The sequence below is a fragment of the Strongylocentrotus purpuratus genome, unplaced genomic scaffold (assembly GCF_000002235.5).
Source record: "Strongylocentrotus purpuratus isolate Spur 01 unplaced genomic scaffold, Spur_5.0 spur5_scaffold_5, whole genome shotgun sequence".
Classification (NCBI taxonomy): domain Eukaryota; kingdom Metazoa; phylum Echinodermata; class Echinoidea; order Camarodonta; family Strongylocentrotidae; genus Strongylocentrotus; species Strongylocentrotus purpuratus.
This window is the reverse complement of record NW_022145611.1, coordinates 37,307,839-37,335,171: the sequence shown is the minus strand read 5'-3', so window position 1 is coordinate 37,335,171 and position 27,333 is coordinate 37,307,839. Positions and strand designations below refer to the sequence as shown.

Here is a 27,333-nt window from a genome sequence, read left to right as displayed (position 1 = left end):
TTCACAGTTCAGAAATTTATTAAGTCAGGAAAGAGTCTTCTGTCTCCTGAGATAGCATGGTAGATGGATTGAGATAATCAACAAGACTACATCTAACAAAACATTCCTTACCATCAAATTTGCATAATAAATGTATGTACAAAATTAAGAAACACATTTCAGTAATCATCATAGAACCAATGCTCTTCTCAAAGTGAAGGCAAGAATAAGATTCAAATAGCAGTAATTGCATTAACATGAAAGTATGTATTTACATGTAGGTTTGATGTCTCTATTATTGATGTGTATGGTTGATTTCTTTACGTTCAATGAAGTCCTCTTATAGGTTTTTTGTAATCTTAGAATCCCTTCTTTTATATGTGCGATATATATTGATTATATTTTCACTAGAGGGAGTATCTAAAAACATGAACTTCAATTTTCTGCTTTAACTTCTTACAGGTATGATGACTTACTGGTTCAATAACGTACACATAAAACACAACACATCATATACAGCACAATGATATTCACCGTTTGACTTTTTACCTCCGGATCACTTTTAGTAAAAGCTGCTGTAAATCTACTGAAATGACACACAATTTATCAAATACTAAAAGAAAATGTGTAGTGGTGTATCCAGAAGCAAAGACTAGATTCATAACAAATCCTGATGTCGGAATGTTTTTCAACTGTAAAACGGACACATGGAGACTAATTAAGAATGCAAAATTATTTTCATGATTACTAGTAAACAAATATCACAATGGACAGAAAACCTCACTGACATACCAAAAGTTTCATTTTGTGTGTAAATCAAATCCAACAAAAATCGAAAAATAAACTAATACAAAATCTAACGTTTCAATCCATAAAACGACATTTTAAAAATACAAACATTGATAATCTCCCTCATTTTATTACTATTTACACACTGTCTTATATTTGACATTTTTAGAATCTGTTACCCACTGTATTCACTTATCCTTCTTTCTTTTTGCGATTTCCTTTCAAACTGTATATTTACACCATTTTTCATTCTATAGGTTATTGTGTTTGTCATCCAGATTTTTTAATTCTAGTGGGGTACAATACACAGATATCCATATCTTGCTAAATATACATTTGAAAGAGTCAGAAAATATCATGCAAGTTCTAAAAAATCAACAAGACTTATTGAGGTCAACCTACTCACAGAGAAACCTGAACAAATCAAAGAGCAAAGATTTGGACGGACTACCCATGTCTGATGGATAATCATCCCAACCTTGTTCTTTGACTACCTCTTTTACTGAGTGGACCCAGAACCTCCATAGTTGCCATAGTTGCCGTAGTACTGAGCATACTGCTGGGCATACTGAGGGTTTTGTTGGTAGTATTGCTGATACTGCTGTTGGTAGTTGGCGTACTGTTGCTGGGTTGATTGGTTTTGTTGTGGGGTCTGTTGTTGGTATGACTGGTTGTAAGAGCTTTGGCTGCCCTGGTTGTAGCCGGTGCTGGCGGGAGCGGCGGCAGCGGCCGTGGTGTTGCTGCTACTGCTACCACCATACCCGGCTGAAGTGTTGCTGTAGTTTGATGAGGAACCATAGCCTTGGTTTGAGCTATAGTTGCTTGCTGAACTGCCACTGCCACTGCCGTAGGAGGACTGCTGCTGGTTGTAACTTGACTGCTTATTCTGTTGGTAGTTGGACTGTGAGGAAGAAATACCAAATAAGATATGATTAAAATATTTTAAATTCAAAATACAACTTATTCATGAACATAGCCATGAAAACATACATATATGAGTACAATACGCTGAACTACATGTACTTGTCACAATACATTACTATAATTTACAATTTAGGATCAATATAAAAAAGGAGTCGGTATAAAAATCTGTAACGAGGTTCTTTTCTTTTGACAATCAATTTCCAGTCATCTTCATTTCGGTAAACACCAATAAGAGGTACTGCATGTTGGTCAGTGGAATCTATAGGTACAGGGTCTAGTCATACAACCATGAGCAGCTCATATTCTACAAGTATTAAAGTTTTTCCTCTCAATGCCATAATCACATAAAATTACCTGGTTTCCGTATTTGTTGTAGGAGCTTTGGGAGCTTTGGTTCTGACGATTGCCATAGCTTCCACCACTACTCTGGCTTCCATAGCTACCAGAGCTTGAGTTGCCCTTGTAGTTGCTGCTACCACCACTTCCATAGCTTGAGCTTCCACGGTTACCGCCACCACTGTTGTATCCACCACTGTTGTATCCTCCTCCTCCGCCACCGCCGCGTCCACCACCGTAGCCACCACTGCCTCCGTATCCACCACTGTTGTATCCTCCACCGCCGCCACGTCCACCACCATATCCACCACCTCCGCCTCCTCCACGGTTCCAACCTGAAGAAAGAGATAAGTAAAATGAGCAGATTAGATAGAGATACTTTCTTGCTAACACTATATCCACCTCCACAACGGTTACAATGATGTCTTGTGATAGGATATTTATTATCACTTCAAGCATAAGAACATATAAACACAATACTAAACATATACTAAGGGAATGTATCAATTTGAACTTCCAACAAAGGCACAATATTGGGAGAATTTGAGTGTTCAGCTATTAACCCTGATGACAATCACAGAGATTGGAATCTGTTTACAGACAACTGGCATTGTCAATTAATACCTTTATAGTTCTACCATTTAAAACAGACTGCATCTGCAGAACAAAACAACTTGGATACACATCTAAAATTTGAACACTCTCTATACTTAGGCATTAGTTTCACAAGGCACTATCATTAAATTGTACATTTTAGCACTAGGGCTCACCTGCATGAATAGGAAATTTAATAACCCCCCCCCCCCGGCTCCATAAATCAATGTTGAATTAAAAATCAGAAAATATAGATGCACTGGACAATCTGTAGATAAGTCATTGAATCACAAGTATGATAGATGGTATACCTCCTTCACGGTAGCCTCCTCTGTATCCACCTCCTCCTCCTCCACCACCATAGCCTCCACGACGGTCACCATAATCAGAGCCAGAGCGATAGCCACCGCCCCCACCATAGCCTCCTCGTCGATCGTCATAACGGCCGTATCCACCACGGTCATAGCCTCCTCGGAAGTCTCTTCCACCAGGACGACGGTCAAAGCGAGGTTTGAGTCCTCCAGCCTCTTTGCCTTCTTTACGGTAGCGCTCTACCAGGGGCTTGCACTCTTCCTCATTCAGCTCAATGTACTCCACCTCATCAAAGAGCACACCCTTCTCAGGGAGCTCAAAGTTGGCTAGATAAATTAGAGTGTGGGTTAGTACGAAAGGATAAAGAAAATTAGTGCACAGAAATAGTACAACATGAAGCTGTGAGATTACTAATTTACACTTACTGTACAGTTTCCTACATTAACACTTTACAGGCTAATTCTAGGAGAGAGTAAGACGATGGGTGATTACATTTGTTTGAGCCATTACTGGCTGATCCCTACCTTTCATCTCATTCACAGCATGGTCCGGGACGTCCTTGCCTTCTTCTTTAGTGCGTTTTTCGATCCGCTTCTTAAACTCTTCCTCAGAGGGAACTAATACGATTGCTTTGGTGCTGAAACCCTCAAAAGGGCGCATTTTTCTTCTTCTTGCGGAGGGATACACATTTGTCTGACAGCAGCATTGGAGTAGGAGAGAATAATAGTGATTATTTCTGATTCCATTCATGGGCTATCAAAGCCGCATCTTCATTCAATTCTCTGTAATGATAAGTCCATACATGTTACTCAAATGGTCATAACAATAGTTTGATGCCATATACAAACCCATCTGGAAGAAAGAAGTGGTTAGTAGTGCTGCCTTGTGCACAAGACTGAAATTTCAAAGCCAACATATACAAAAGAAAGTGCATTAAATCTTCAAATCTACCTCTTAACCTGAGATGCCATTGGTGATACTTAACATAATTACAAAATATACTATGGCTTAGTTAAACTACAATCAGAGTAATTCACACACATCATTTTAAGAGAGCTGTTACATTCTTAGGCATATTATAATTCAAACATCAAAACATATCACGATGAACATCAAGTACTTCAAATAAATCATTTAATCAAATGAAAAACAAAAACAGTTCTCCATTATGCATGCGAAAAAAACCCATGGCTGAGCCAACAACAAAGATAATGCCTTTGATATGACGAAATATTCACTTCTTTGCAGTTCTATTATTTGACTGTCAAATTGAATTTGTACGTCTGAATACCATTGTAATCCAAATCTCAGTTCCACACTACTTTGTCATTCATGACAGGTGTATCTCAGATAAGTCATGAATATGTTTTCTCCAAAACTACCAGTTCAAATCCAACAAGGACAAGGAACCCTTTGCTACAGATTCTTAATACCCAAGTCTAATTTTTAAATCTCTTCATTTGCTGTATCCATAGCTGATAGATGAAAAAAATAGACAAGTATGCACGATTTCACATGCTTGCGAAAAATTTACTTTACTTATTTTCTTTTAGCCATCATATTTATTCATTAATACCTAATGAAAGTAATTAATTTTTCACATGGACTCTTTACAAAACTCCTTTCTCTGGTATGGTGGCTTTTACTAATTTTGTATTAGTTTGGAGGAGGCAAATCACCATAACCCCATTGAAATTATTACTAATTCCAAGCCAAGTTGGTCCATCTCTTTACCTACATGTAGCAGTCATTAGCTCCATTGATATAATCTCAATTATAAAAGAATCTTCACCAACTTTCCTCTAATCATCCATACTAATCACTTTGGTTATAATCATCCTCTTTAAATTTGACACTGACTATCATTTGCTCATATCCTGTAGGGTATGTTGAAATTAATTTACTTTTCTAGAATTCAGAAAAGACCAAAATTTCCTTGCGTATCGCATTGAGTATCACTTGCCATCTAATCCTGCAACAATCATTGTCTTGAATGCAAGTTTACTTTTTGTCATGAAGAATCGTAGCATCAGAGAACTTCCTTACTGTTTTAGTTCACCTTTCTTCTTCCAAGCCACAAATCAATTATCATTAACTACCAGAAATGGCTCTGCTTTTGCACCTTGTAGTATTGCTCTTCATTATACATGACATTTTGCTGAAGCATTGTGATGTCATCATTTCAAGAGTCACTAAAATAAGCATATCTTTGTTGTAAAAAAATGCATTTGATCACCTGATACGATAATCATTTATATCATTCAACTGCAATTACATAGGAAAGTTCTACAAGAGAGAAAAATTATACCAAATAAGGCTATTCTTCAAAAATTGAAATAACAAAGAATGCCCAATAATGCATGAAGTACTTTTCACTACAAATATCTACTCAATCTAAACTCCAAAATGTTACTGTTTAAGTAAAACCAATGGCACGCTCACTTATGTTACAAGAGGTATGTTTTATTGATTCGTAATGCACTGAGAATTTCAATCATTTTGGGGTAATCTTTCAGCATTGTGCAACAAGGCAAAGAAGGAGTTCAGCATGAAACTGACTCTACCTCCAGTTTGACGACATACCTGGTCAAGAATGTAATTACGGCGCTTCCGGGCTGCAACTTCAAAGAATCGATTCAAGCACTTGGTAGCCAAGTCCATCAACTTGTCAAAACGGCCGGCATAGTTGCGCGAACGGCGGAGCCCCATCACCTGTAAACAGTTAGGTTAATGTTAATAACTAATGAGCAATTCCATTAATATTTAACGGTAAAATCCTAAATAAATATTTCGATTAGAGCTTACAAACATGTATTTCCTAGGTAACATAAACTGCAACTATTTTAAACAGCAGAAAACCATTTCATTGCGTATACAAAAATTCCTATGAAACACAAATATTCATATAGGCCTCCCATATTTCAATCTGAACTATAATCATAAATTTTTCTTTCTACATGTAGAATGATCCAGCATTCCACAGGCCTTTTCACCCATACAGATATTAATAGTGGATCTGGTGATACAATGGTTGTATTCGGCTTGACATTTTGACCTACCTTCATCTTATCCATGATGAGGTTGGTACCAAGGATGTAGTACTTCTTGTCGGTCATCTCCTTGCAAGCCTTGATGGTCCATGTTGTCTTGCCAGAGCCAGGCAGACCCACCATCATCAGCAGCTACACAAAAAAGAATGGGACACAATTAGAAACATGATAGAAACAACAAGCATGGTATGAAATTGTTGATGAACTTGGTCATATAAATCAATAAATGTGAGATGAATAGCAGTATTTTGGTAGGTATGTGTGTTCCATGTTTAGGAAAGTGTCACCAAAAAGTTGTAGATTTGTTATTTGATTCTGTTGATAGTTCCAATACCAATGTTTTATTTCTAATGAATAAAGTTTTAAAAAATTCTGAATTGTATGGAATTATTAGTGTTTGAATGATCAATTCAGAATACAGCTTACACAAGAATTAATTTCTTTAAACTTGATTTTATTTCTTTAAACTTGATTTTATTTCTTTGCACAAGTGGTATGCTAACAATCTTTGTGGACATGCAGCACAAAATTATGATTAACAATAGTAATAATACATTTCAATATACAATGATAATGGCAAATCAATGATATACCCTGTCAAAGATGGGGTACTATAATAAACACAAACATAACTGAATAATAACCCAAATATACAGCCATGGCATAATCCATCTTGCTAATCATCATGAACAAACAACGTATAGTCACTCAAACATACAAACAGTATGAACCAACTACAATGTACATGTAATACAAAGTCACAGTGGGCACTGTTTATGTCCAAAGGAAACCATAAAGGAAGGGGCTAACTTTATTGGTCTTTTTATGAACAGGTACTCAGGAATCTTTAAGAATATTATTCCAGTAATCGGGGGGGGGGGGGGGGGGGGGGATGCTTGGAAACAAATGTAAATTGTATGGATCACAGAACAAAAAACGAAACAAACTACTACACACACACAAAAACAAAAAAAAACATCAAATACAAATTACTCTCAAATATCTTGAGCGAAGTTTATAATAAACCATTCCGTTACCAGAGTGGTTTAAAAATGTTCATTGCATTTCCATTAATACCTTAAAATTTCTGATATTGCTTCAAAAGAAAAAGTTACCATCATTTTACGGCACAATACATGTATATTTAAATATTACTGATACCAAACCTATCGACCTTCTTAGTTATTCCATTGACATGATATTTTGAATCATGTTTCTGTTTTCAATATAATATTGAAGACACAAAAGGAAACTACAAACGATACATCACAGCCAACCTCTTCCTACACATCATTACAAGTACTATTTTCAAACTGTTTCTCTTTGTAGACGGAAGATTTAACAAACAAGCACACATTAAACAAACTGAATATACGTGAATAACTTTTCACAAACACACATATATTCACACATTGACCAGGATACAGTTTTCAAAACCAAATGCTTAGATCTCTGTCTTTCACACAAAACATAACTTTGGTTTCCTGAAAGAAAGCTTCTTGCTTTTATTAAAGTTTAATTAATTCTGCCACGAGAAGTAACAAGCTTGGGGCATTTCGGAAAAAGACAGTCTAGCTGCAGATCCTCAAATGAGAAAGACTGGTTGAGAAGTTGTCTACACTCCTGCCATACAGTATCCTGTTCTGCAGCAGGAACATTGTATAGTTCAAAGATGTGATGCCGAACCTCTAACATCCTGGGACACTCGGTCGGAACAGATTGCTGAGAACCTGCTTTCTTGCCTGGGAACATCTTTCTTGCCAAACGAAGTGCACACACTTGGTAGTTAGTACTAGACTTGTAGATCTTCTCCACCTCTGATCTGCGCAACGTGACCTTGGACGGTTTCCCCCTCGCTCCTCCTTTAACTTCATCCGACTTGGAATGAACCTTGGAAGAATGAACCTTCCTTTGTGCTGCCTTAGGCTTAGTAGTGGCATTAGGTTGAGGAGGGGCATCAGGGCTTTGGTCAAGAGACACAAAGGATGGTCTTGGTGAGCGATTCATGCTTTTACCAGATTTTCTTCTTGGAATACCTGCTGCTGATCCTGGGGACAGCCTATTCATCTTCTTCTTGGGTACTTGCAACTTCTTATCCATCCTGGTGAGATCATGGCACACGTCCTGTATCTCATTACTATGCTCTAAAGCTACCGAAAGTCTACTGTTTAACATTTTTATATTTGCTATAAGTGATTCCAAAATCCCACAACCCTCCTTTGGTTCGTGACAATTTGCTGCATTTGTCTCTTGAAGCTGGTAATATCCTGGGAGGCTTAACCTTGGGTTAAGAGTGTCAAATGCCTGGTAGGGAGCATTTTGTTTTAGTGTGTGCTTCACTGAGCAAGATGAAGTCTGGTAGAGATTGTTTAAACGAGCTTCAAGCAATTTCTTTAAAGTCTTACTAACAATATCATCACTACTCAGGAACATGTCTTCAGTCATCTATGAAAATAGGACAAGATAAGATAGTATTAATTCATTCAATTTATTCTTGTATGCTCATTCATACTTCATCCACGCTAGGTTTGAACTGCTTTAATGCTTTCAAGTTATCACAGTAACCAGATATTTCGTGGCAGTTTAGAACACTTTATGACCCTTATCTTTGACCTTTTCCACCCAAAATTTAATGAGTTTATCCTTGCATACTCATGCACACTTGATCCAAGTTTGGTTAACATTTGCTCAATGGTTTCGACTGACGGACAATCCAAAAACATAATTTCCCCAGCACCACCTTCAGAGATGAAGGCATAAAAAAAAGGACAAAGCAACATCTATCATGTATCAGAGCTTGTAGAGAACAAGGACAAACCTCAGATAATCACACAAGTTCAGTATCTTCGCTCAATTAGACGCAGAACTGGCAGTGTACGTTTCATCAGTGGATTTAGCAATGTGAAATGGTACATAATACATTACTTTGAGAGACAGGTTAAATACTATTACACTTTCATTTATCAGTACTAGTTTACTATATATTGTCCTTGTTGCTTCAGTATTACCTTTTAAGGAATAAATAATACTGGAAACCTATGAAAAAACTTCGCTTTACAAAAGGGAAAAAAAATCAACTTATTTCCCTATAAAAAGAGAAAACTATGTAAATAGGGTATGACTGAATATTATTCAATTTTGTGATGTGTGTAACAGATAAGCAATAAATGATCTCTGTATAATTCCTGGATGCATCATAGCTCCAAACACACACCTTGTTCTTGCATTCAAGAGAGACTGGACATGGAAGATACTGGACCAGCATCTTAACATCCTCTGCATTGCCTGCATATTAGAAATGATAATGCATCTCATCTAAAATAAGACCACGAAGCTTTGTTCTTCTACTCATGATCTTATACAAGACAATTAGTGATATCCAGCTGGTTTCACATAATGAGCTGATAAAGAGACTTAGACATGTTGGAGTCTCATATGTGCTGTACAATATAAAGCCTGAATGGAAAGACGTCATGAACATAGCCGGAAAACTGGCATCCCTTATTTATTCATTACACTTTTAAAATATCCACCTAAACTCCTCGTAGAAATAGAAGAGTGCCTAAGTATGTGACCTCCGACATTCTATTCTGACATTCCAATGAAAACGAAATAGCACCCCCCTCCCACATTTCATTTTGATCAAGTTTATCCCAATAGCTTGAGATTGTGGTGATATATGTCCAATATGCCCATATTATTCCATGTAGAAGCTGTTGCTCTTTCAGAGTTTCAAGCACTTACGCAGAACAGACAGCACTTTTCCGCGAAGAAGAGATCCCTTCCACAAGACGGTAACAAACGTATGCTGGACACTTGCTCCTTCCAGAATATGACTAACTGGTATGATACAAGGGCTCCACTCATCAGCAAAGCCTACCAGCACTGCAACATTCTGGGAAATGGGAAAGGATATTGGCTGACCAGCAGCAAGCTAAAAGATGGGTTGATGGGTGTTCATTCCATGGGTAAGTTGCTGCCGACACGAATGATGGTGTTATGTTGGGTGCTCATGATGGGAGTGATGGTCATGAATCCGGTCTCATCAGAAGTGTGATATTCTGTGCAATCATGGGTTAGTTGTGCCACTGGCGACTAATCAGTGGCTTATATTAGAGTACCCACACAGCCATCAATGTCACATGAAGAGATGAGCAACTTTCCTCTTAGTTCAAAACCAGCACTCTTGAACAGCTACATTGCAGCATTACCATGAAATGAAAAGTCTTCACAACCAAATACAGATGACTTCTGATGTGGTTTAATATTTATTGCAAATGGCAGATGGTAACAATATCTTAAAATTACATTATAAACTCAATTACTCTAGAAACTCTACATAGACTGGTGTTGACTTTTTTAAAAGTTTATTTTCATTTTATTGATCAGACTGATACAAACATATAAACCCACATTCAAAGAAACAAAACAGTTACACATGTAAAGGTCAAACATAAGTTAACAGAAACACAATATACAAGACACACACACACACACAAAACAAATAAAAAAACAAAACAAAATATGACATGTGGTTCTTGGAATGCCTTGCATGTTATATCAACAAGTTCTATTGTTAAAATCAGTACCAGGTTAGACCATGTTGATACTCGAAGAGCTTCACATTTTTTATATGATGGTAATATCTATATAATAATTTTGTATAACCAATCTTCTTTTCACACATTTATTCACATTTTGGATAAATTGATAACAAATCAAAGGTAATGGTAACCACTATTTTCTACTGGATTTTTGTGTCCCTAAACCTAGATGAAAACAATCATTACATTTCTTCATGTTTATGAGTGCTTATTCATAGACCTGTCTGTGTAACATCAATGGACATTACTCTTGATTTACTGACCCAAAATTTGCAATCCATCAACAAAGTCACTCTTTACCCACCCCACCCCACCCACCCTATCATAGAAATAATTGTAATTCTATATTCAATGAGGCTTCACAACTCTAAATGGGAAGCCCCAAAATTTAAGATCTTTACACTCTAAAAATGACAACCAAATTTTTCAGGGGGCATATGCATTTTTTTCATACAGTAAATATTAAAATTATAAAATAATCAGAACGCCAGGTGAGAATACATGAATGGAAGGAGCTGGCCTCCGGAGAGATCATAAAACCCCATATGGTGAAGACTTACCTCGCAATCCTTCTTGGTTGCAGGAGGTTTAGGTCCACGTTCTGTGTCCTCGGCGGGTAGCTGACCTAGGAAAGAGAATCCTTCCTTTAAAGGAAAATATGGCTCCTCCTGTGTAACGAAATGTAAGTTGTAAATAAAGCAATTAGAATCAAATACAAGCATTTTTTCATCTGCAATGATTCTTGACTAGCAAATAAAACTTACAAATAACCAAGCCTTTTATTAAGTCAAAGCAGACCGGGAGCCAAATATCTGAAAAAGCGGCTCCCGGTCCTTAATTTTTTTAGAGAACCGGGAGCCGTTTTCCAGGACCAGGAGCCGTTTCCAAAATTGATGAAAATATGTATTCTTTTAAATTATTTGTTAAACGTTACCTTTTATTTATACATACGGTAGTTTAATTTCTACAGTTTACATTTTGAGCACTCTTATATTAAATCACTCATACCTTGGATAAATCTGTAGTTGTTGTAGTTCATGTTTAATACTATTTTCATGCCGTTAAATGTCAAAAATTGAAAAATGTTAGGAAAGGGGGAATTAAATTATTTTTATAAAAAAAATACTTAAGAAAAACCATCTAGATAATGACAATGCAGAGCTGCCAACCTGTCACTTTCAAAAAACATATTACCGGTATTCAGCTTGAAAAAGCATATTTAAGGTGAAAAAAAAGATTTTGCCTGTTTAACGGGTTTGTTATTTAGACCTGTCACTTAAAAAAATATTAAAAATAAATAAAATAAAAATAATAATAATTAAAAAAAAAAAAAAAAATTTGTTAAATATATTTACCTATTTGATCGAAAAAAATCCATTATTTAAAACATCACAGAATTTTAGTCAATGAGTACGAGGGCCGCTGAATCAAGGCAAGTCTGGAGTTGCAATCAACTTTGTACATAAAGTCAATGCATCAGCAGGTCCGGTGTTCTGTTTTTCATTTGGCTTTTTGAAGATACCATTACATCCGAAGGGCATGCGATAGGCAAAAAAACTGGCAACAAAATCGCTGATTTCTTGATTTTTAGCGCTATTTTGATGAAACTGTTTCTTAAACCTGGGCTAAACCCCCGTGAGCTTTGGAAATATGACTCCGATTCCGCATTTTTGACGGCAAAATTTGGCTTTTGGGATGGATTTTTGGAAGTTACATCGAGACTTTCTTGTACTGACACTGTGTGTGTAGTGCAGTACAGCACTGATGTCATTTGTGTGTGTATGCATGGCTTGGGAAATGCGCTCGTCTTCGCTTTGAGTGGCGTACATCCCCTGTATTGTGTGCTCCGTACTCCGCTAGGAGTAGGAGATAGCGGCCGCTCGTATTAGTGCTGCAATTGTTTCTGGGCGATTTTAATTAGGATTCTCATTATGTAATGATTTGTTAGGGTTCATTCAGTCCATGTTTAACTCGTATCAAGTAAGTTTTTGTCACATTTGTGAACATTTAGTGCTAGACATGTGGAAGTTTATGAAACAGAAAATGTTAATTCTCCCAGACCGGGCGCCAGAAATAAAAATGAACCGGCGCCCGGTACTCATTTTCCCCGTCTTACCGGGCGCCAAAAGTCAGGGACCGTAGGGTAAAAATCGCCCGGCGCCCGGTTAATAAAAGGCTTGCAAATAACAGACTGTTTAGGGTCCCCTGTACTACAACAATTACAGAGAAAGTAATCTAAAATGGCACATACAGTATTGAATCAGAAGTATCCTGAAGGGTACATGACACCAGAAGTAGAGCAGAGATAAAACAGATTTAATTTCTCTTTCTGTTCTCTTTTTACTCGCTTCTCAGATAGCAACACAAGTTCAGTCTCTTCATGCTCAATCAGAAGCAGAACTGGCAGTGTAGGTATCATCACAGAATTAAGTCCTCTCAATTAAAGTTGAAAAAAGGAACTGATTGCACAAAATTAATAAGCTTTGCTCAAGTTTGCTGCTGTTTCCTACCTTCTGGCCAAAGTTGACCTCAACTGAGATGTTCTTGACCATGAAATGAGGGAACAGGGCTTGACCATTCAGATCTTCCTCAATGGTGAAAGCAACACCAAGGTCAGTTCCATTCTTGGTGTACGAGATGGTAGGCTTCTCTCCTTCAAAGTCCTGCAATCAAAAGCAAATTAATTGTTCAAAATTGTCATTATGTTGACATTGATTGGTAAAAATAATTGAATTTTATTCCCAGTAATTTAGATCCTGTAAGAAATTATCATATCATGGTTAGAACATTGTCAGAGTATGTTAGTTTGACACTACCTATACTGGCATTTCGCTCCTCATATGCATTACAGGGAAAACTAAACAACAACAAAAATTGTTCATATAATTCATACAATATTTAAGTAATCCCACTTACCAGGACAGATCATTATTACCTTATTCTCAGATAAAACCGCTAAAATTCTTAAGTTATACTTGGCAAGATATAACATAATTCTTTAAACTCTTCAAACATATTAAAATATCCTCAACAAATTTTAAGTCAATAGCAACTGAGGACTTACCACGTATGCCCCGATGACATCACCCACGCCAAACTTCTCTCCAAAGTCCACAAACTTGCATTTGACTGATGCCTTTCCTGTTCCACCATACCCAAAGGAAAAGTCTTCCTCTCCTGTAGAAACATTGAAGAAAAAAAATTCATGTTCAAGCTCTTCGAAGTTTGCTTACTTCAAATTGAGTTCAGAAATAAATGCTTTCTTCATTTCTCCCTGAACAGTACCAATCTGTTTAAAAGTTTTCTTTCTTTCCACTGGACATTTCAGATGACTCTTATGACTAGATTGATGGTTTCTTTGAATTGTTTTATTATGGATAGTTACCTAATTCTCAGATAGCGACACAAGTTCAGTATCATCAAGATTGTGAGTGCTCAATCAGAAGCAGAACTGGCAGTGTACGGTTCATCATAGAATTACACAAATCCAAACATATGAACTCTACGCAGGAAATAATGCTCTTTTCAAGTTCAATATATTGAGTAATACATCTTTCAGCCTCCAAGTCACGGATGGATTAAAGGAGTGAATACTTGGTCTTGTAGAATAACCCACCATTAAACTTGAAAAGAGTTATTAACATGGCAATAAACTGACCTAACTGAAGAGAAGAAGCATCAATGGACCATCCTACACGGACAACATGTCTGTTGTTCTCTTCAGGGGGAAGGTGACGTACATCAGCTTGGGACTCCAGCTATGAGAGAAAAAGAAAAAGAATATTTTATCTTCATTGTTCTTAACCCTTACTGTACTGGGCTATTTTGAGCACCCACTGACTGGGGGGGGGGGGGCCTCGGAGGCCCCCCCTATGATCTCGGCAGTCGATTGTCCGATGAACACGAAAATTTGCACGTTTGTAGATATTTACGTAGGGAACAAGATGGTATAATTAGTTTTTTCTGAATATGCAGATTTTTGTCGTTAGCCTAATTAATTATGCAAAAATGCTAATTTTATGCATTTTACAGAAAACGTTTCAAACTCCACTTTTTGAATGTTGAAACTCATTATTCATATGAAACTTCTTTTTTAACTCAAAAAAGTTAATTTAATGTAATTAATAATGATAATTTATGCAAATTTTGATGCAACTTTTTTTTTTTTTTGATGACATGCGCATACTAATTGTTATGTAACGCCTTACAGGTATATCCGATTTCGACGAAAATGGTATCAAAATGTGCGTGAGACTTGAGGGAAAAAAGTCATGAAACGACAATTCAAAATTCCAAGCGGTTGCGGCGCAAACTTCGAAAATGTCGAGGGGGGGCCTCCCAGGCCCCCCCCCAGTACAGTAAGGGTTAATAGAATATCAGAGATGCAAAAGCTCATTGGTATGAGGAAAGACAGGTCATCCTCAGATAACAACACAAGTTCAGTCTCTTCACGATTATAAGTGCTCATTCAGAAGCAGAACTGGCAGTGTAGATATCATCAGTGGATTCATTAAATGTATATAAGTCATGATTACTTAAATTATAACTCTTCCAACTACAACTAAAAGGGCAAACCCCAGAATGAATCTTCAACAATAAATGTGCATGTTTGTTTGTAGAAAAACAACTTAGACATATTCGACTGTTCTATTTATTATATATTACCATAACCAGTATTTGGGAAAACAAACCTTGCATTCGAATGCGACCTTTCCTTTGTTCACTCCATGGGTAGCCTTGACTCCTCCCCACATGTATGCGAATCCTTCCATGCTGAGGGGACAGATATTGTAGCCATCCTTACCAATTTTCAGATTCAAGTCGGAGAGGTCTACAAACAAAACGAGGGTAAATCAAAAGCGTTGAAAGCAAAGAACTACATGTCATAGTCCATAACTTGCACCTTCATCTCAATGAATTTAACCAGTAATATCTAATTCTAATTTTTATTTATTTATTTATTTATTCGGTTTAAAAACATCAACACGTAAAGTTCAGGAACTCATAATGGTTGATTTACAATGAAATTGAATAATATAAACAAAATTGAACCAACAAATATACACTTAAGAAGAACATATTATTTCACACACATAAAAATGTGATTGCAATACAATATACAACGGCTGGCTAGATGTGGCTAGACCAAGGCGAGATATGACAAGGAAATCGAAAAGAAGATAAATGACAAATGAGAGAGAGAGAGAGAGAGAGAGAAAGAGAGAGGGACAAGAAAGGGAAGGGTAGGAAGAAAAAGAGAGAAGGTAGGGGGAAAGAGAGGGGGAGGGGAGATACGGAGGGGAAGTGAGCGAGAGAGAAGGAAGAGAGAGGAAGAGAGAGGGAGAGAGAGGAAGGTAGAAAGAGAGAGAAGAGAGACAGGGAGAGAGTGAGGTATAGAAAGAGAGGGCGAGAGAAGAGAGAGAAAAGAGGGGGAGAGAGAGAAGGGGATAGAAGAGAGAGAGGGAGGAGAGAAAAGGAGAGACATGGAGAGGGAGAGAGAGAAAGGGGAGAGATCTTTAAAAGGCAAAATAAGAAACAAGGTAGATAAACGTAGCATTAAAACATTAATACATTTCTTATACACATCTACACAGGAGAAGGCGCACCGGAGCGTTCTGAGAAGACAACAATGGATTGGCCTGCAACGCATCGTCGCGTCCGCTCCGAAGGCCACGGTGCGCCTGCACATGATGGTCAACATTTCAGCATTTTCAAGAAATTTAGAGTAGCTAAAATGTACAGGCAATTTGGCAGTAAATAGCAAAATATAATCAATACCCTTCCCGACAATGTTGTGCAAAACATGTAAAGCTAATTGTTAAAGAGTTGACACCTCTATTAATTAATGGCAAAACCCGCATTTCTTCAATATTCTGGATCAGAAAAATACAGCTATAATAAAGTATTGCACCTTGTAGTGGTTCTAAAGAGTCACAACATGTGAAGCTAATTGCTAAGTTGACACCTCTATTAATGGAAAACCTGCATACCTTCAAATTATTTAACAAATCCGAAAATACGGCTATAATAAAGTATTGCACTTTGTACATGTATCAGGTCTAAAGATTCACAACATGTGAAGCTAATTGTCAGGAGAAGTTGACACCTCTATTAATGGGAAAAACCCGCAAATCTTCAATATTATGAATCATGTATTAGAAAATACACAGGCCTTAAATTAATCGACGGCCATCGACGGCCAGGCCGTCGATGCCCCTATGACTGGCCGCGGTGCCCTCCCAAAAAAAGATAAATTCACGGCCAAAAAGGCCGTGCCCTTTTTTTCCAACTGGCCGACGTGCCTTTTTTTCCAACTGGACGTGCCCTTTTTTTTTTAAATTTGCGCACATAAAACCACCAATTGCGCCCATAATCATCTAAAACTAGACGGCAAGGCGCAAGTGTTTTCCGTGAAAATGCGCCCATAAATTATTAGAACAGTAAAAATACACCAATCACGAACAGTTTGCCGCCCACGAGCTCTCTTCTAGCTTCGTATTTAGTGCTTTAATAAGGCGCAAGTGCCGTGAAAATGCGCCCTTTGTTATTATATAGGCAATGCGCTAGCGCACGTACGTTCATGCGATCGCATGATATGCATATGGTGCATGCTGTTGACGCACGCACGTACGTCAACGAAAAAAATACACGGTGGCGACGGGCGATTCGCCCCCTAAACCTCTGAAATCGCCACGGTAAAAATCAAGACGAGGGCGAAAAAAAATCAATATATCTTGAAAAATCGCCCCCGCCATAAATTGATATTCCCTATGAATTAATAAACCAATTTATTGATGTGTCTGAGTGAAATCTCCGTTCCAACTACCAACTCCAAAACTAGAAACTTCCATCAACATTTTAAAAGTTTTGTGAGTTGCAGCGGATCGGCGGTCGTACCTAGATCTACAGCGGTATCCGCCTGCCTAGCCTGCGCCTAAGCTCCCGGCGGCCGGACAGGCCACCGGCCCCGATGTAGTTTCGTGCACAGCATGAATGCATACGCAGTTCGCACACGTTCACAATACACAGAAACGTACTAGCTCAGCTCCAGCGCGCGCCCGCACGCTCCTTGTATGAAGCAAATAAGTATTTGCGAGTGACGAGAGCTCAACTGCTAGCGACCAAATTGGTACGTAATATGTTTATTTAGTCTTTTTTCTGGCCCTAATTTTTATCATGGACAATGCAATCCCATTAAAAAAAATGTTATTCCGTCTAAAATTGTGTTATTTATAAGTTAAAACCATTAAATGCGAGTATATTTTTACTGTTGTCCCACATACTGATATATTTGTAATAACGAAACGTGCAAAATCAATGCCGGATTTTTTCCTGTAAAATCGGTATAAAGCAAGTTTCGTACACAGAAATTGAATTTTGTTATAAAAAAAACCGTAAATAAGTATATAAAGGATGTTCCTACTCCTCAGAATCTTTCTTACAACTGTTTAATTAAATTAAATTATTTATATACGATCGATGCCAGGTCAATTGTCATGAGTGATGATGACATCAATTTCTGTCTACGAAATGAAACTAGCTTTGGCTTGGCCTTTAGAATTAGAGTCTATAAAAAAAAAATAAGGCCATGATTTTGCATGTTTCGGCATAACAAATAGACCCTACATCGGTATGTGGGACAACAGTAAAAATATTTACTCACATTTAATGGTTATAAATGGTCTAAATAACACAATTTTAAAGGGAGTTGGTCTACATTTTTTTTTAATGGGATTGCATTGTCCATGATAACAATTAAATTTGGGACAGAAAAAAAGACTAAATAACATATTACCTACCAATTTGGTTGCTAGTAGTATGATGGCTAAGGAAAAACACAACTTATTGTTACAGCTTACAATATGGCTTTAAGGAAGTAGCCCCTTGGTTTTTTTTAGGCAATGGGGAAAAGTAGCCCTCATAAAAAAATTAATTCCTAGCCCGCGTGTCAGTGATAATAGTTTCTTAGGATATGAAAAACGAACAGTTAAACAAAGCACTCCTTTTGACAAGTTTTAGTTACATGTATATGTAAATCATAAAGCCACACGTTTAACACAAAGTGAATAAATCATGGGTATCTGAATGTCTGCAATACTCTACCTGACATATGTACGCTACAATTGTATCTATATTTGCCTTTGCTTGGAATTTAATTAGGTAAAACCGCGTTTAAAAAAAATACAACCTTTAAAAAAAAAAAGCCCCCCTGAGCTCCAAAATAGCCACCGCAAAATAATTAAGGGGGGCTATTTTTTTAAGGGAAAATCTGAAAAGAGCCCTCGTAAAAAAAAAAGTAATTTTTTGGTTGACGTACGTACGTACAAATCGAAGGCCAGGATCAAGAAAACAAATCGACAAATGGAGAAATAAACAAGCATTCAAATAGTCATTAGAGATCTGTCGAGGTTTGTTTGTAGGTCTAGTTTATTATTTTATCTCAAATAGAATTTAGAATTATCTTATTAATAAGTTAAGAACACCTACGATGTTCTCGATCGTAGTTACTCTCATTTTGCCACCAGCCGACCTCGCTTCAAAAAGCTACCCCGCCAGCTTCCCAAGACGAACGTTTCGAGTCCCGGTAAAATTACGCGCTGCGAATCTCCGAGGGTGCATCGGTTTCGCTGTCAAACTTCCAGCCCGACAGCTTCCCACCAAAAGTGGCGAGAGTGTGTGTGCGAGGAACGATTTTGGTTTCGTGAATGCACGTTACGCAACTGAGCTGAGCGTGTCACTTTCAGCTGTCGAATGTCTATAAGGACATTTTTACATCTTATTTCATTAGTTAGGCCTATCTAGACCTTTCTATACTAATTTCTTCAAATTTGCTCCTACTACCGAGAGAGTGGCGGAAGGTTTGTGTGTGAGGTGCGATTTTGATTTGGGATACCCGGCCCGGTAAACTTGCCAAGTCCTTCTGACTTTCGATGTTTGTGAAATTGACAATTTATTTATTCATTTGCTCATCAATATTTTTAGTTACTTTAAAATTCTGTTTAATGTGCAAGTTTGATGTTCTTAATCAATCTTTCCTGTTCATATTGTTCAGATAAAAAAAAGTTATTAGGTCTAAATTGATCGTTCGATCTATTCACATCATGAAATTAAAATGTGTAGATCTAGACTCTCTTTGAACTTATGATTAGATAAGGGGCCTATCTGTTTTTGGAAAATTGCCCCTTGCTCTGGTAAATTCCCGTGGCAAAGGGCAACTTAAAAAAAAAATTGCCCCTTGCTCCTGGCTGCTAAATCTAAGGCTTGCGGGCCGCCGCCTTGTTTGTATGTACCGTAGACCTCTATACATTCTGTGAAGAAGCTGGTGCTAAAAGTCATGGGAAATTGATCCCGCACAAGTTTCATAAAATACACATGACATCTAACAAAAATAGAATCAATTTTTTTGGCCTCATACTCGATGCCCTTTTTGTAAAATATTTTGGCCTCGATGCCCTTTTTGTAAAAATATCATTTGGCCTTGGTGCCCTTAAAAATATGAGGTACTCAAGGCCAAACTGGCCTTGCCCTAAAAATGATGAAATTTAAGGCCTGAATACAGCATTAATGATTATGCCCTTCGCATCACTTCATAGCATAGAAGCTTGTAATTTCATTACAAATTTTCTAAATTTTGTCATTATTAACCTAACCTTAAGTATGGACTAACATTGAATGTAATTTTAAACAACCCTACAAAAATGTGTAGCTGGTAGGTGAAGGCAGCACACAGCAATAGTGTATGAGAGCTTGGAACAGAAAGCTACACAAGGACAATCCTCAGATAATCACACAAGTTCAGTATCTTCACGATTATGAGTGCTCAATCAGAAGTAGGCCTGAGTCATCACGGGTTTTGCCGAACCCGGGTTTGACTTGAAAATTTGTCATGCAGTAGACTGTAGTTGTCATGCAGTAGACTGTAGAGGGCAGTATGCAGAAGAGAGAGGAAAAAGCGCGGGCCTGAGATCACGTGATATTCACGTGACTATTACGTGATTTTTTTTTCCCCCTCTAGCTGCGAGCTGCCGCATTCTGCGCTGCATGCATGACAACTACGTCTCATTTCAAAATGATGGCTAGCTGAACTCGATATCGAGTACGTAGTTCATGAAATATCATTATTTCTGTAAGATATTATGAATATCTATAGTATTATTTGTCAAAGCAAATAATTATTTTACGGTAATTTTGTTGAATTGGAGTCCCTTAAAGTCTTACGTGATGTTTTTTAATTGGTTTAATGCTTATTGTTCCGATCAGGTCGGATGACGGTGTAGGGATTTAAACGTGCATATCAAGCTTGACTCGTAACTTCTGCTTTCCGTTATACACGCATTTTTAGAACGAACGAAAGGCACTTCGATGTTATTTCAAGAGCTCTAATTTATTTTCCTTCATCAAACTATCAAGGATAAACCATTATGTTGTGGATATATTTTGACAATTAAATTAATGCCTTTAGTATTACGATTTAATTGCAATAGTCTGATCAACATTTTAGTCTTGTGTGTGGCATTTTCTTGCTCTGTCTTCAGTGGGTCATAGATCTATTTCCACTTCCGTTTCTGAACGCACTCGATCGGTACCACGAAGCGTGATTCCTTTCTTGCAGCCTCAATTTTAGAGCTATAAAAACAACTACCGTCAACTGAAACTATATCCATTTATTTCTTAAGCATATTTATTTGATTATATTGAAATATAAGTTTGTGAATTCCATATTTTTAGTTCTATATTTCAAAATATCAGTGTGAAATTTAATTTTGAAAAACCCGAAACCCGAAAACCAAAAACCTGGTTTCAGCTCGACGGTCGGGGCCCGGGCAGGGACCCGTTTCGACTCAGGCCTAATCAGAAGCAGAACTGGCAGTGTATGTTTCATTAGTGGATTTAGGCATGTGAAATGGTACATAATAAATTACTTCTCTCCTAATACCCTACAAAATTTGAGAGAAGGGGTTAAATACCATTATGCCTTCAGTATCAGTTAATGTTTGCTTTATTTCGAACATGCAGATTCCTGTCCCATCTTCATTACAATTAATTCTACATGGATACACTAAAACTGATACAAATCTAGAATAAATCATGAAGTAACTTACATTTGCTGAGCACACACTGTGTGTCTGGAATATCATCATCTTCTTCCATGGTCACAGGAGGGGGTGTTCTGAAAACAGTAATGAGAAAATCTTTGTTAGCCTGGTTTACTGGTACATTGCATTCAATGCATTGCCTAATACTAAATAAATTTGATTTAGAGTGAACCAATCATGAAATGAATGTGTCCACTTCCTCATAGCCAGTTTCCTGTAAAGGGTGCAAACCAGGACCTTTCAAAATTCCTGGAATCTGGGGAATCCCTAATCCAGTTAGAACAATTGAAATTGAGAGTAAACAAAATATGTCAAGTTAAAAGTCCATGCTTCAAACCATTCCTCTTCAATGGTATAGACATTCCTGTCTTATCTTGGGGAGATTTATAACTACTATTTAGAGTAGGGGCGGTATTCTGAACCCTGTGTTATCTCTAATATTGTTGTATCTTTGAGGATAAGATAAAGTTGGAATTCTGAACATTGTTGTAACTTTTGTGTTATCTTTTGTTGTATCTAATTTCTCTCATCTTATTGGCCGCGCCTGCGCTCATACTTTGGTGCGCTTGTAATCGTGCGTATTATTAATAAAGTGGCATTTAATTCTCATTTGCATATGCGTACGGGAGATAATATGTCGAGATAATTGGTATTCTGAAAGTTGTTGTATCTTTTATCTTATCTTATCTTGCATGGTATTTACAACAATATTTACAACAGGTAGGGGGTTGTTGTATCTTTCGTGGTGATATAATGGCGGCAATATTTTTTGCCCAGAACCAACTTCGTGCCAATAGACGAGTTAGAAGAAGATTGTGTGTTGACCGGAAACATCACAGATGAGAACTTTCTAAGATATTACATGCTAGGATAGGACTATTTTAATGCTCTCATCTTAACCAATATAGTGAAAGCGTGATTTGTCTTCATGATCCACATTCAACAGCGCATAATGATGACGCGCATAATGATGACGCGCGTAATAAGTGCTCAAATAACTAATTACGCCCAAGATTAGTATGCGCTAGGCGCATCTTCAGATATGGCATAAAGTATTCCTATTGGTTGATCTACTTATCATGCTTATATAAAATAGATTTTGATTGGTAGGGTCCATAAAAATGGGCGTGTCATCAATGGTCAAAGATAAGATAGAGGCGGTCCTTCAAGAGATAACACAGGGATAAAACAATGTTCAGAATACCAACTTACAACAATATTAGCGCTGTGTTATCTCTGGAAGATACAACAAAAGATAACACAAAACTTACAACAATGTTCAGAATACCACCCTAGGCCTAATTCTTATAAATATATAAAATCTCACGAGAAGCATACTGTAATCACTGAATAATCAAATGTAAGAGAAAATATATAGTGTGTTATTCTCAAATTGCTTGTCTATATATACAATGTTTCAAGCCTTTTTAAAAAATCTTATTCTAAAACGAATTGCCTAGATATGATAATTATGATGAATTCTAAATTCAACTAAATTCTATTAATTTGCAATTAAATGCACGAATCTGGTAGTGAAGTACAAGGACAAGTAATGAAAATAAATAAGATAGGAAAGCCAATGCTTTCAAAGCCACTTCCCATTATAAAATAAAATTGACTGATTAAAACACTGAAGAACTATGGTAAACTAAACATGCAAGTGTTTGGAGCATGAACTCAACTACATGTATATCATTTATGCCCTCAGAAAGTAACACTAGTTCAGTATCTTCATGTTTGTCAGAAGCAGAACTGGCAGTGAAAGTATCATCACTGGACATCCAAACAAGTCTCCTTTACTCTCACCCACCTTCTTCTAGGAGATCGATCCCTGCCTCCAGATCGGCGATCACGGTTCCTGTTTTCATGGTCTCGTTTCCTTTCCTTGTCTTTGTCTTCTTCTTTTTTGTCTCCTGGAAATGATAAAACATGATAGAGTTGTAAATATTATTCAACTTAAACAGAGAAACAACTTTTTTAAGAATTAGCAGCAGTTGATATTCTTGTACAAATTAAAAAACACCCAAGGTTGATTTATGTGACTTGTATCAATACAAATATTTGTTTGTTTGTTATGGAACATAACTTCGTAAAAAAATTGTACATTCCTAAAATAAGACAATTCACATGGTATGTGTTTCATAATTCATATAGTTTTCATTACCATCCCCAGTCTGCTCTCCATTTTCCCCTTCCTTCTCTACTGCTTGCTCCATGCCTTCTGGTTGCTGTTCATCCTGCCCCTGTTCCTCCACTGCTTGTGGTGCATCTTCTGTGACTTGAGGCACAGCTTCTACCTCTTGTTGCATAGACTCTTCCTCTTGGGGTTCATCAACATCTTGAGGTGCTGCTTCAGCTTCTGGTTCCTCCATTGCGGGAGGAATCTCCAAGTCTGCTAAGAGCTGGTCATCTCCACCCTCTTCACCTGTAACAAGGGGAAAAATTGAGACCAACCAACCAACATACAAAGTGAGAAACAAGTTACATATGCATAAATCCAATTGACATGACAATTTTTTTCCTTCTCCGTTGGCAATTCAAATTGAACAGAATTGAACAGAAAGATACACAAGGAAAATCCTCAGATAATCACAAGTTCAGTATCTTCACGATATGAGTGCTCAATTAGAAGCAGAACTGGCAGTGTACGTTTCATCAGTGAATTTCGCAATGTGAAATGGTACATACCAAAAAAGATATAACTTGACATTACCTATACTGCATGCCTTTGCATTTAAACCGAAACCAACCGTTTGAGTAATTTAAATCACGCCTAGTCTATACTAATTATTATCATAATCATCTGTGACATTCATGCACCGTATGTATCATGGGGGCGCTTGCCAGAAAATAAGGATTGTCCTTGTTAATGAGGATCATCTATGTAAACCCAGACGGACGTGTGATTAAAATTAGGATCGTCCGCATTTTTGCGGACGATTGTTATGAATGTTAAATCCTCGAGAAGACAGTGAACTGGGGAAATTAAATTACGCGGAATCCCTTTTTTTTTTTGCATTGCCAGCACGCAGATCGGAAACCCTACACCTACCGACAGTAGGGGCACTGGTCCGAGAATAGGGATTGCTTGCAGACCAATTCATCCTCAAAAATAACCCGAAACCCGCAGAGCACAGATGAAAAATCCTCCGCGAAAACGCAGACAATCCATATTTTTTAGGACAAATTTTGTCCGCGTTTATGACATCCTCGTTTACGAGGACCATACTCATTCTCGGACCAGTGCCCAGCCCCTACTGACAAAGCGCCGAAGAAATGCGGATCCTTAATTTATTTTTTCGAGGACGCGTCTGTCCGACTCGAGTTTACGCAAACGGTCCTTATTCCCGGACCAGCCCCCCCCCTTTTTTTTTTACTGATAGATTAGTTACATTACATGTAATATTTTTTCACACATCTCAATCAATAATCATTTTAAAAATAAAGTCCATCGATGTCGAACCTTCTTGCAAGAGATCATCGTCAGCTTCTTGGCCGGTGCCTTCCTGATCCCCTGAAAATCCAATTCCAAATTCATCACCAAATCCTTGTTCTGCTTCTGGGAGCGCTTCTTGTGCCAGTTCTACTACATCGTCATCAAAATTGTCATCTCCTTCTGCCTCGGTCGGTTCATCTTCATTTCCAACTTCCTCAGCATCATCGAGCAAAGCGTTTTCCAATCGCTCAATAAGCACAGCCTTCACTCCCTTGGAATCAAGCCCACGCGCCTGCAGTTCCGCACGAAGCTCGGCGACCTTCAATTTTGATGGCTCAATCCCACTCATTTTATCACCTTTGATTTTGCCTGTTTAAACTCAATATGTACGGGCTTAACCAGTGAGATATAAAATCACCGAATTTTGACCACAGAGTATTAAATGGTGCTTTAAATCGTTCAAGAAATTGGATCGACAGTGTAGGGGCCGCAGTACAAGTATACCGCGAACGCAAGCATGCTAGTACGTAATGACAAACTAAGTACACTTGATTTGAGAAATGTCCTTTGATTGGATATTCGATTTATCGAGTTTTCTTGTCATTTTTCCTAATATTTTGTTTTAAATCATAAAAACTTTCAAAATTATTTCATTTTAAAAAAAGTATTATAAAATATCAATATAATCTATCGTTTAGGTCTATTATGTCGAGAAAACAATTTAATTTGATTAATCTGAAATACAAGATAATAAAAATGTATCCAATCAGCGATGAGGTTACAAAAACAAATGGTGGCGTGGCTGTATATGTACAGAGCTAGCTAGCCACTCTTTTGTCGCATTGCTTTATGGGAGTAATAATGTAGTTCGCGGAGTACGCATCGCCGTTCTGGCGTGTTGTTCAGAACTTTGCATTTTAGAGCACCTTTTCTACCGATACGACGCGTCTGGAAAAAAAAAGGGTGAAGTAAATATAGCATCATAATGGCCAAACCGCCAGTCCAATGCATTCCCAATTAATTACCTGATTCCAAACTTGGAACTAATGTTCAAAGGGAATTTAATTATACGAAAGTTCATTTGTGTTAGGTCCAAACCAGGGGCGATGGAGCGCCTTCCAAAAAGGGGGGGGGGGGGGTGGGGAGGGCCGGGCGCTAACAAAAGGGGCCCTTTCCGGAAAAAGGGCACCGACCAAGAAAAACCTCAAAGCGAAAATATACCCTTTATATATCATATACATTGTGATATCATTATCATGGATGATGAAGTTGAAGTGTACTTCAGGCTTTCAAAGGAAAGTATAGGGGCATTTGTCAAAGTAAAAGAGGCACCTCTCCAGGCACGGGGAAATTCCAACATCTGTTGAACTTTTTTAGACCCCTCCACAGGACGTCGATCGATTGCATGTATGTGCCCCCCCCGGGCCCTCCCAAACATCAAACTCTGGCTACGGGCCTGCACCTCTCAGATTTGAATAGGGACAATTGTGAGATTGAAATGGGGCATTTATCAGAGGTGGTTACTTGCACTTATATAAGAATGTGCAACATTAGAAAAAGGAATCCTTATCCAAAGTAAAACTGGGGCACCGTTTTCCAATGTTAACAAGTATTTTTGTGATACAAGTTTTTGAAAAAGTGGGGGCATTGTGAACCCTTGCCCCCCCCCCCCCCCCCCCCCGGACCTCCGCCTCTGGTCCAAACTGGTCGGGCATTGTCAGGGGAAAAACAGGTGATTGCGAAAATGTATATTTTTTTTTTTATGTGAAAAGATTTTTAATTAATAATTTTGGACTGATATAGTAGGATGAAAAGTTATGTTTATGGCATAATTCAGAAATATGTTTCGTATAGAGTTATGTGGACTGGAAAATGATGATTATATTATTTTGTGTAGACATTTTTTCAAACCAAAAATAACCTTAGTTACCATTGCTTACAATAATATTAATACGTCACTATCTGTCTTTCATGATATTCAGTGTTTTTTTTCTAACTCTCATCATACATGCAGCCTTTGATTTGGTACGCAATTAGACGTTGGCGCTCTGATTGGATTGGAAATGTCATTTTTCATTTTACATTTTACATTTAAGCCCCACTGTCCTACTTGTAGCTACTTGCTCCCTCTATATAGAAAACTTCCCCAATCGGTGCCTGTTGGTCCCCCATGATCCTCTATTTCTTATGTTATTTGAGAGCTGAGTTGATGA

The 27,333-nt window shown here is 37.6% G+C and overlaps 1 protein-coding gene across 2 annotated transcripts; it reads right to left on the bottom strand.

The window, feature by feature from the left end:
• LOC115919096 (heterogeneous nuclear ribonucleoprotein U-like protein 1) lies at window positions 1–25,658 on the bottom strand. 2 transcript variants are annotated; one of them, XM_030999630.1, is made up of 15 exons: window positions 25,148–25,653; window positions 23,849–24,109; window positions 23,495–23,597; window positions 21,691–21,758; window positions 15,280–15,419; window positions 14,247–14,346; window positions 13,653–13,765; window positions 13,099–13,251; window positions 11,149–11,256; window positions 5,994–6,116; window positions 5,518–5,646; window positions 3,459–3,627; window positions 2,934–3,260; window positions 2,047–2,363; window positions 1–1,669 (listed from the first exon to the last, which is right to left on the bottom strand). In XM_030999630.1, exons 1-15 carry the CDS (start codon window positions 25,467–25,469, stop codon window positions 1,268–1,270), a joined length of 2,835 nt encoding a protein of 944 aa, XP_030855490.1. In that variant the 5' UTR covers window positions 25,470–25,653; the 3' UTR covers window positions 1–1,267. The 2 variants fall into 2 exon arrangements, with proteins under 2 accessions (XP_030855490.1, XP_030855491.1); XM_030999631.1 differs by lacking the exons at window positions 1–1,669; window positions 2,047–2,363; window positions 2,934–3,260; ... (1 more) ...; window positions 5,518–5,646; window positions 5,994–6,116 and adding exons at window positions 7,397–8,429; window positions 9,199–9,269; window positions 9,729–9,879 and having other exon boundaries at window positions 25,148–25,658.
• Window positions 25,659–27,333: the final 1,675 nt, after the last annotated feature.